We start from the raw sequence: 11,503 nt of genomic DNA on the forward strand, positions 1-11,503 counted from the left end.
TTCAGGACAGAGCTCTATTTCAGATCTAAAGACGGAGACCATCTGAAACACATTGCCAGATAAGAATGCGGTGGTTGGGCATCCATACTTCCGGGTCGCTACCCAACTCCTCCCTACCGCCCACACGGAGAGCACCGGAATGATACTCTCCCCCCAAACCACATACATAGACATTTACGATGTGAGTTTTTGGTACTTACCGTAATCCACACTCACTACTCCACGCTTTCCGTAATCTCTGCGGTTACCACGTTATTGTACCCAATTTTCAAACGACGATCACTTCTTCAATATTCAGTATTTTGGATTTAGTTTTTACCACATTTGAATACCCTCACGTCGATGACTGCATTTTTGATTCTCACACAACTATTCTGTATTACAATCTGCTGAAAACAACATAATTCTTCTTTTTTATCAACAAGCAAAAATTTATTCGTCACTCAGCAGAACACGGTGGTATTTCAGTAGGTTTCAGTTTGTGAGAGGTTTTGGTGGTATAGTGTAGAAGAGATAAGAGAAGACTAAGCTTTTTGAGAAATTATCAAAGCAAAGAGCAATTTAGAGACACCAAATCAGTCAATGAGGCCAGCTCATTGAAAGTGTAGAAAAGCTTGGATTTCGGGATCAGGCAATTCAGAGTCATTCAGAAAAAAACGGAAAGCGGAATGTGCGAGCGGAAGTGGAGGAAGCAGAGAGAGTATTTAGAAAGTAATATCGATTGTCAATTTTTCGATGAAGTCCGGGGTGTTATTGGCACGTTTGGCACGAAGACGCTGCAGTTGCTTCTCCTGGAGGTCATACATAACGGTTGCGACCCCTGCAAAAATAATTGGTTGTGTTGGGTTGTCTAAAATGGGCTGAGCGGGAAAAAGCTAAAACTTAACACGATTTTGTGTAATTTTTGGATATCAAAGTTACCTATCAGGGCAATACGCACGATGAGCCAGGGCTACCAATACAGCCACGCTCTATTGACAAGAATGGAACATTTTTTGCGTCAAGGTGAACATGTTAACTTATATAACCGGTATAGTATGCACAGAAGTTAGAATATTCACCGTGACGCAAAAAAAAAGATTTTTCTCAATAGAGCACGGATGCGTTGGTAGCCCTTGCCTCATTGTGAATACGTTCTTCGTGTCCGAAAAAACCAGTTAGAAACCAGCAAGGTTACTGTAAGCGAAGATTACGGTAAGATGGAGATCTACGAGATTATCGAAAATATTGTAAAAGGCATGAATGCGCCTGCTCATCCTTTTAACATTTCCGTCTGTTTTAGGTACACATTTAGTTTATGATTGCAATCATTTATTATTCCGGTATAGCAAGGAGAAGGACTTGCCGTCCTTGCTCCAGCACCAGCGAGTATAAACTGAATGTAAAAAGGAGAGAAGGGACTCTCGGCCGGCCGGGTGGTTGTTTACGCCCCGCTGAGCCGAGAGCAATACGTAATCTCAGACGAGAGAGAACCCGAGGAAAAGAGGGAAGAGACAGGACAGAGTTTGGCCTGTGACATCCTCCCCTCTTTGGAAAGAAGGTTTCGTCCTCGAAACTCTATAGAAGAGATCAAGTTAGAGACCACTTTCCGCAGGGTTTCCCTAAGGCTCTCCCCTTCTCTCGAGAACTGCTTCGCCCCGAAGCTTCAACCGACTTAGAATTTAAAAAGTGGTTGAGAACTTTCGGTTAAAACAGTTCAAAAGAGCCTAAAACAGTGAAACAGACTATAAAACAACATAAAATACACAATAATAAACAATCGTCATCGGGGTCTCAAATACAAAAATCAGATTCTCATAGCGTCTTATTGCCCTAATCTTATCTAGTGACCGAAGTTTTGTCAAACTGGCGGCGTTAGGAAGTTGCGGTAACATACAATAATAAACTATGATGTTTTGAGGCGAGTATCTACAAGAAGAAAATCAAACATTCTAAAAATAAAAATTTTAAGCTGTGTCAAACAATTCAATTAAAATTTGGGGACAATCTTCTCAATTATTGGTTCTATTCAAATCAGACTCATTTTAGCTGTTGAATTTTTGAACAGTCAATTACTTAATAACCATGCGCTTCCGCGCATGTGCTCATCCGCTCATTATCCTACACTCACTCTAGTGACTTTTTGTCTCAACTAGGGGTGGGAAATTTCTCAAAATGGTATTAAAAAAATTATAATTATATTGACTTTCCTTTCCGGCATTGAAGATCCCTTGACAGCTTTTCACATCAGGCCAATCCTTTTCCAGCGATTGAAACCAAAACAATCCAAATCAAAATCCGCGATCGATTGAAATCGAGAACATCGCAACTGCATTGCACTGAGACTGACGACGATGAATATTAGAGTAATATAATAGAAGTTATAGAATGAATAGTAGAAATGGGGTGGGTAGTGGGGTTCAAATGAGGGTGGTTGGTTCCATGGTGTAGGGTGTAGCGGTTAGCACTTCAGGACGGGTTTGAATCCTGCGAGCACCAAGAGTTCGCAGATGATAAAGTTGAATAATAGGCGCCAACTTTATCACCCTACTCGAGGTGGGACTTCCATGTAAAAGGCATGAATGCGCCTGCTCATCCTTTTAACATTTCCGTCTGTTTTAGATACACATTTAGTTTATGATTGCAATCATTTATTATTCCGGTATAGCAAGGAGAAGGACTTGCCGTCCTTGCTCCAGCACCAGCGAGTATAAACTGAATGTAAAAAGGAGAGAAGGGACTCTCGGCCGGCCGGGTGGTTGTTTACGCCCCGCTGAGCCGAGAGCAATACGTAATCTCAGACGAGAGAGAACCCGAGGAAAAGAGGGAAGAGACAGGACAGAGTTTGGCCTGTGACAATATCGTGGTTACGGTAACCGAAGAGATTAAGCGTGCGGTAGTGAGTGTGGATTACGATAGTGCACATCGTCTCACTTCTGGAGTTTTCTCATTCGGAACTTTAACTAAACTCTACTCCAGTTTTACCATTCACGAATAAATGTCAATGTATGTGGGGGTGGGCATACTGTAAATGTCAGCATTCACATAAAATGAAATCATGCTTCCTTCCTCCCACAATATTTTGGGCTCTCAATGTATTCCAAATGTCATTTCACTCATTTTCCACGACTGAGCGCTCTCTAACGACCTGTTAAATGTGGTTCTTTTCTCACAAAAGCGGTCTTCTTTTTTCAACTATTTTTGACGAGGCGAATAGGCAGTTTTGACTTTTAAGATTTCTAGAATTAACACACATTCACACATAAGAATCGAAATACATGAAGCCAATCCGTATCCGAGAGAGATGAAGAATTCGGAGACCCACGCGGAATGGATCATCAGAACGGTTGAGACACAGAACAGGATGCTATGCATCATCTGAAAAATTTGAAATTATTCAAGACAATCAACAATTAGAGAATCGACGTACGTAAACGGTGCTCAGAGCTGCTTCATGGAGTCTCTCCGAATACCGAATTCCGGCGAGAATCAGGAACATGATGCAGATGAAGAGGCAGGTGACGATAGACAAGTAGAGGTAAAAGAGCTCGAGGATTTCGATTAGCAAGTTAAGGAGTTTTAGAAGATCTCTTTTCTCTCCGGAAAGCCAACACAATTTTCCGGTAAGCATCTTTTTCTGAAATTATATGTATGAATAGAACACCTATAGTAAGCAAATGTGTGTGACACGTGTCGTGCGCTCCTTGTGATTTGAATATGAATTGTCATCACCCCGTGTGTGAACATAGCTGTTTTATACAGTGGTTGCGACCCAATATATTTTCCTAATGAAAAGAAAAGAAACTAACCAAAAACGAGACCATTCGAAGAAAAAGAGGAGCTGCTCAAAATGAAGAAAGAAGAATGAGTGAATGGGCGGGCCACAACCCAAGATGAGATTTAGCACCTCATTTTTCCAGAGGGCCGCCCATCTACCAGTGGATTGGTTAGGTCCGTGTAGTACTGTAGGTATAGGAGGGAAGAGAACTGCAAAAACTTGAAAAGACTAGTTTGAAGAGATGACGTAGAAAACATATTGATGTCATTTCAAGACGTTTCAGAAAAAATACGGTACGCCTGCAGGGATGGAGGATCTAGGGGCCAGAGTTGCATGGAATTCCGACTTCCGGGCATTTTTTCCATGCCGACTTCCGACTTCCGGGCATTTTTTCCATGCCGACTTCCGACTTCCGACTTCCGGGCATTTTTTCCATGCCGACTTCCGACTTCCGACTTCCGGATAACAAAATTCACTTCCGACTTCCGACCTCCGACTTCCGGATAAGGAATTTTACTTCCGACTTCAAAATGGTCTAAAAGGACGGAAAATAGGCTTTTCTTAAGCCAAAAACTGATTCTCCACTGTTTTTCGCGAATTTCATAATTTTTCTCTTGGAGTTTCGGAAAGTTTGAGAAAAAATCTAATTCCGACTTCCGACTTCCGAGTTCCGACTTCCGGATAAGGAAAATTGCTTCCGACTTCCGACTTCCGGATAAGAAATTTTCACTTCCATGCAACTCTGCTAGGGGCATCTGACAAGGGAAGTATTTGGAGACGCGGCTTTCAAACGATCTATAAATTTGATTATAGGTACTTTCGACTACGGGGAGTTAATTTCTGTAATCAAACTCTGCTAAATGTCTCTGCGAGCTGAGTTATGAGCTCTCAAACGTTTCATATACTGGCACAGATGAAAGGGACTGCCCGTCGTATGTATGCATACCGCAGACATTTCTAGAGTACATGTCTAGACAGGGAGGTAACACATCTGGTTTTGTGACGTATCATTTTTAGAAGTTGTTGCCGAGTGCAGTATGCCTATAGGGAAGCATATTGGAATCCATAAAATCAGAAGACCCTGGGAATAGACATGAAAAAGGAAGGACGCCTGGTGTTGTGTTCGTTCGGACTCACCAGAGTGATGCTATTTTCAGGCATTTTCAGAAATTTAGGTTTATTAAGGCGCACTGTAGAAAATACAATTATTTGAATTATTGAAAGAAAAAATTAGAAGCTTGCATCAATGCATATAAGGAGAAACAGAGGAAAAAAAGTAGATAAAAAGGATGATCCAATTCTAAGAGACAATCAAATGATTGAGAGAAAAAGGGTTTAGACATGGAGACATGAATTAGTGATAATGCAAGATACAGAAATCATTAGACCGAGTAGTCTTGGCAGGATGCAAAAACGTATGAAGACAAGTTTGTATAGAGTCTAAACTTCTGGTAAGATTGGTATAATTATTCGAACACCTCTGCATCATATCAAATATTTTTTGGCTTTCAGGGTTGCAGTATGTTCCACTAGAAGTTTGATGAAAGCTGAAAGAACACAAAATTTTCTTAAAGGAGGACTGAAGTCATATTTTAAAGGAGGACTGAAGTATTTTTTTTTAATAAATAATTTTATCCGAGAGGACTACACTAGGGCAAAAATCGCTTGGGAAAACTCTTCCACCTAGGCTCCTTTTGAGCCAGGAAAACGTGAATTTAGGGCGTTTAGAGCGATTTTTAGCACATGCTCCAATGATGAACGTTGTTCAGAATTTTCTGAAGTATCAGAATCTGAATCTGAAAAAAAGACTTCAGTCTTCCTTTAAAAACTGAACTAGGTATCATAATAACAACAACCACATACCAAAGACGGAGGGGATATTTTTGCTTGGGTACTCGGTACTCGCAGCTTATTTCGACCCTCCAAAGATATCAAACTGCCAACGCTTTCTTTTTTGCCTCATTAGATCATAGGCCGTTGTGAACGTCATGGTTGTTCTGTCTGGAGTCTCTCTCACATTTTCAATTTTAACTATATTTTAACAATAAACTAACCGACGCGGGCCCAATTCGCTTTAAACTCAATATATAAGCTGAAAAATAAACCAAAATGTAGACCTCGATGAGTTCCATTTCTCTTATATACTACATATTGAGTTTGACGCAATTTACGAGCCGGCCTGGTTTGCAAGTATAGTTTTCACACCCATCATCTTGTGAAATTCACAAATTTCGTAATCTCCTTTAACCTCCTCACTAACAACTGCTAAAACTGACATCATTCTGTTTTCCATTCCCTCTATCTAAAACAGAACACCACCCAGATGTTCAACCTATCCCACGCCCTTTATTGTAGCAAGCTCCATCCAACGACCGCAGATATTTGCCACGAATAAAAAGAATCGAACAAAAAGGGGCGGACCAAAAGAAAAAATTTCTAAATGCCATGTAGGGATGAACATCTGCACAATAGAGCAGTTATTTTACCCATTTCCTTTCATTGCAAGTGGTGAGCGCGGCTCCTAACGATCTGCGAAATGAGCCTCTTTTTGGTGAGTGTAATTGGTTGCATTGAACAGAGATTTTGAAAATAAAAAAGTGTAGATATGTGGTGAAAGGAAAAGAATTAGAAGTGACTGTGCGATGGGAATTTTCAGGTCAAAAGTTTTGAACCCAAAGAAATACAAGGGATTGAATTCAGAGCCGTGGCTAAACGTGTGGGCAGTTCCACCCAGCCCCGCAACATTGAGTAAACTGTCTACTCGCGGTGTTAAAGTATTAAATTTGTAGTAAGTGTGCTCCATCGCAATACTAGGAGACATAATGGTGAACACAGAGACACCGACATCAGATCACCGTTGTTGAGTTCCGGTAAAGAAAGCGACCTGTAACTGCTGACTGATCAGGTACCGTGCATGCGATTACTCCAAAGTACAGTGATCCTTAGAAAGCAGCTTGAAATGACATCATATCTCCTCATTCTTCCAAAACATCTCCAGTGGTAACTGCCGTAGTCTTACTGTAGCTTGCAGATGTTACTCCAATCTCCCTTCCTCAACAACTGCACAGAACAAAAACATTATGTTTTTCATTCCCCTATTTTGCAACAAACCACCCGCCAGATGTGTGACCTACTCGATGCCGGGCACCACGACCTGTAAACATAAATTGGGCGGTCCGAAAGAAAGAGGTTCGAGATATTATGAAAGAGTATACAGCTGCACGATAGAACAGCTATTTCCCTCATTTACCACTTTTTCCATTCATCGAGAGCACAGAGCGCTGCGCCACGATCTGCGAAATGAATCTGTTTTTGGTGAGTGGGGTTGAGACGGGATCTCGAAATAGAATCTAGAGAAAAATACATAGGCTATACATAGTTGCCAAGGCCCGGCACGGTCCGGATTTGAAATAAAGTACCAACTTTTAAAAAAGTTCTTCAATTACTCTCTACAAAAGTGTGAACATTTTTATTTCTTTTTTAGAATTTCTTCTAATTCTGAATCATAATCGAAAATTTTATTTTTTCGTGAAAAAATTCAAAAAATACTCAAAAAAATTTGAATTTCGAATTTTGGCACTCATTCTCCTTTGATAACTATTCATAGACCGAGCATTTTCATGACTCTGAAAATCGACATTATGCAGTTAGCTAGACAATAAGCGGGGGCTGTTATTATATAAATAGATCAAGGGTATCTGTACTACAATAAAGGCTCCCCAGCTCAGCTAACATCGATTTCGGCTCAACAGAGCTCATCAAACGGATGAAATCAAAGAATAAGAGTCCGAATGTGATCCGTGTGAATTTTTTTCCAAACCGTCGCCTACTGACGATCGCGCAAGTAACATAGCGAAACAATGCAAGTGCGCTCTAACGGAACCAATGAAAAAACAAGAAAGAAGCATACTTGTCAAGGGCCGGGCCGGGCTTTTTTTTCAAAACTTTCGCCCAGCCCGGCCCGGCCCATCAGGCCCGTCTTTTTGGAGGGAATTTTTTTTCCTAATTTTTTTCAAATTTTTCTCAATTTTTTTCCAAATTTGATTGAAGGTGTACTAAGATAAACTCTTATCATGAAGAAAGTATGAAAAAACGAGTAAATTAGAAAATTTTTCCGAATAAAAATTGAAAATGAAAATTTGAAAATTTTTCTCAAAAATCCCATATCCCTGACAAGACGGGCCTGGCGGGCCGGGCCCGTCCGGGCTTTTTACGGGCCGGGACGGGCCGGGCCGGCCCGTCATTTGACAAGTATGGAAAGAAGCTTATGAGATGAACTACGGTTTTCAGTGTAAGCTCTCCATTCTTGTCACTTCTACAGTTAGATCATCTTTTAAAGAAATTTTTACGTGTCTCGGCTTGTTCACTTCAGCCCTCTGGGCAGAGATTACTGTAGTTTGATACTTCTTCAACCACACTTTTTCAACAGCTGCCTAAAACAACAACATTTTATTTTCCATTTCCCTTTTTTCATTCGAATTAAAACACTGACAGATATGTAACCCTTAAACTCGATATGACGAAATATCTGCGCTTGGGCACCAAAATCTGTTAAGAAAAGAAGAAAGGGTGCACACGCAGTGATGGGGTTTCTAAATGTCATCTAGGAGTGTACAGAGCAGTTATTTCACTCATTTTCCACCATTTTCATTCAATCGAAAGAAATGAGCGCGCGCTAGCATACTATCTGCATAATGGGATTCTTTTTGGTGAGGTTTTGAAGTCGTTTTGACATTTCTAGAGCCATTTTGAGTGGGAGGATGACATGCTACTTCAAGAATAGGTTTCAACCATTTCTAGATTAGGAGGCGGGGCTTAAAGTTCAAAATTTCGAGATCGAAAACACCGAGTATTACTTCATATGAACGTTCCGCCCGTACTTCTTCAACCACCATCTAGTTCTCATTTTCAAACAAATTTTCATTTCCAGATCGTTCTCATCGCAGCATTCCATATGCTTCCACTCATCTACTGCCCACTGTTCATTCTCTTCATTATTCTCGTTTGCACCATCTCTCTGGCTCTCACTGGCTTCCGTTATTCAAGACAAACACGTTGGAATGCATTCGAAACTGCATGGGTGAGTAACTACATTGTATCTAACTGTCTCCTCTTTTATTCCTGAAATTCACTAATTTCAGACCGTCAACTGTATCCTCCTTGGAGTCTTCGTCACCATTGTGATCTATTCCTCCTACAAACGCAATGACGCCGTCCTTGCGATCTACACCGGCGCCATTTTGGTCTCGATTGGGCTCTGGATGTGTAAGTGTTCATGTGTCTCAAGATGTCTTTATAATAATAGTTTTGCAGTTCTCAACTACACTCTCAACAATTTGGACGAGGAGCAACCAGTTGGTCAAACTCACGTGGCGGAGAGCGAATTGTAATATGCAGATTGGAAAATTGATATTTGATGATGTGCTTGATTCCTTCAGAATATTCTTTGTAATCTATTGCTCATTTCTTCTTTAAGAACCCCTTCCTCTGTATCTTCCCTAAGAAAACAAAACAAATCATGTTCGAATTCTCTTGTTGACAATACTGAACCTCCAGTTTTACGGCAGTATTACGGTGTTCCTCCACTTCTCAAGATTCCATAATCTTCCACCTAAATTCACTTTCCCTCCTCATCTCCCATCAAAAAACACAGCTGAGAATATTTGTCTATGTTTCCTGTTTCCACTTATTTCTGTCATTCATAATTCCTCTTTCATTCCCCCTTTTCCGTAATAAATCTGTAAATGTAAAGAACTAGAAGAAGAATTTTTGTGGCAGAATGTGAAGAACAGACAAACATAAAACTGAATTAGTGAACGCAAGGGTGGCGTGGAAATCGAAAAGAAAGAGATCATAATGTTATGTAGAAATGGTGAAGTCGAGCAAAATAGGACAAGCGATATCAGTCAATAATTTCTTAGCCCCTCTTTTCTTCATCTTCCATACTAACATACTTATTCACTATTTATCTGAAACTGGAATTCAAAAACAAGGAAAATTAGGAAAATACGGAAAATGACACGTTTTTGACACTTTTTCAGTTATAACACTTGAACAGAACGAAAAATGAAAAAAGTAACCGTAGAAAAAGATTTCTTTAGGAACTTTAGGATTTTCAATCATAATTTTAATGATCTCTAGATTAAAAAATGTCCTGTTTTAAGGAATTTCAATCATAATTTTATTGATTTCTAACCCGGGAGGATTCAAACCCGCGTCTACTGAAGTAATCTTCAGCCCGGATAAGTATAGACTATTACAGCGCCATGCTCGATCAGTCTAACCGGAACCGACACAGATAAGAATGGTTGGGGAAGTTAATTTCATAAAAAGTACCCAGTTTTTAAGAATTTCAATCATAATCATATTGATCTCTAGATTAAAAAAATGTCCAGTTTTTAAGAATTTCAATCATAATTTTAATGATCTCTAGATTAAAAAAATGTCCTGTTTTAAGGAATTTCAATCATAATTTTAATGATCTCTAGATTAAAAAAATGTCCAGTTTTTAAGAATTTCAATCATAATTTTAATGATCTCTAGATTAAAAAAATGTCCAGTTTTTAAGGAATTTCAATCATAATTTTAATGATCTCTAGATTAAAAAAATGTCCAGTTTTTAAGGAATTTCAATCATAATTTTAATGATCTCTAGATTAAAAAAATGTCCTGTTTTAAGGAATTTCAATCATAATTTTATTGATTTCTAACCCGGGAGGATTCAAACCCGCGTCTACTGAAGTAATCTTCAGCCCGGATAAGTATAGACTATTACAGCGCCATGCTCGATCAGTCTAACCGGAACCGACACAGATAAGAATGGTTGGGGAAGTTAATTTCATTAAAAAATACCCAGTTTTTAAGAATTTCAATCATAATTTTAATGATCTCTAGATTAAAAAAATGTCCAGTTTTTAAGAATTTCAATCACAATTTTAATGATCTCTAGATTAAAAAAATGTCCAGTTTTTAAGAATTTCAATCATAATTTTAATGATCTCTAGATTAAAAAAATGTCCAGTTTTTAAGGAATTTCAATCATAATTTTAATGATCTCTAGATTAAAAAAATGTCCAGTTTTTAAGAATTTCAATCATCATTTTAATGATCTCTAGATTAAAAAAATGTCCAGTTTTTAGGCATTTCAATCATAATTTTAATGATCTCTAGATTAAAAAATGTCCAGTTTTTTAGGAATTTCAATCATAATTTTATTGATTTCTAACCCGGGAGGATTCAAACCCGCGTCTACTGAAGTAAACCTCAGCCCGGATAAGTATAGACTATTACAGCGCCATGCTCGATCAGTCTAACCGGAACCGACACAGATAAGAATGGTTGGGGAAGTTAATTTCATTAAAAAATGTCCAGTTTTTAAGAATTTCAATCATAATCATATTGATCTCTAGATTAAAAAAATGTCCAGTTTTTAAGAATTTCAATCATAATTTTAATGATCTCTAGATTAAAAAAATGTCCTGTTTTTAGGCATTTCAATTATAATTTTATTGATTTCTAACCCGGGAGGATTCAAACCCGCGTCTACTGAAGTAAACCTCAGCCCGGATAAGTATAGACTATTACAGCGCCATGCTCGATCAGTCTAACCGGAACCGACACAGATAAGAATGGTTGGGGAAGTTAATTTCATTAAAAAATACCCAGTTTTTAAGAATTTCAATCATAATCATATTGATCTCTAGATTAAAAAAATGTCCAGTTTTTAAGAATTTCAATCATAATTTT

General features: G+C 38.8%; 2 protein-coding genes across 2 annotated transcripts; one reads left to right on the top strand and one right to left on the bottom strand.

The window, feature by feature from the left end:
- Nucleotides 1–704: 704 nt before the first annotated feature.
- GCK72_009082 (uncharacterized protein) lies at nt 705–3,610 on the bottom strand (the record flags this gene model as incomplete). Its single annotated transcript, XM_003092862.2, has 3 exons — nt 705–820; nt 3,234–3,357; nt 3,410–3,610. 3 exons carry the CDS (start codon nt 3,608–3,610, stop codon nt 705–707), a joined length of 441 nt encoding a protein of 146 aa, XP_003092910.2.
- A 5,101-nt stretch (nt 3,611–8,711) lies between these two features.
- Nucleotides 8,712–9,147, top strand: GCK72_009083 (uncharacterized protein; the record flags this gene model as incomplete). The annotated part of the gene is made up of 3 exons (XM_003092850.2): nt 8,712–8,837; nt 8,899–9,022; nt 9,071–9,147. 3 exons carry the CDS (start codon nt 8,712–8,714, stop codon nt 9,145–9,147), a joined length of 327 nt encoding a protein of 108 aa, XP_003092898.2.
- Nucleotides 9,148–11,503: the final 2,356 nt, after the last annotated feature.

The sequence above is a fragment of the Caenorhabditis remanei genome, chromosome III (genome assembly GCF_010183535.1).
Source record: "Caenorhabditis remanei strain PX506 chromosome III, whole genome shotgun sequence".
In the NCBI taxonomy this organism is placed as follows: domain Eukaryota; kingdom Metazoa; phylum Nematoda; class Chromadorea; order Rhabditida; family Rhabditidae; genus Caenorhabditis; species Caenorhabditis remanei.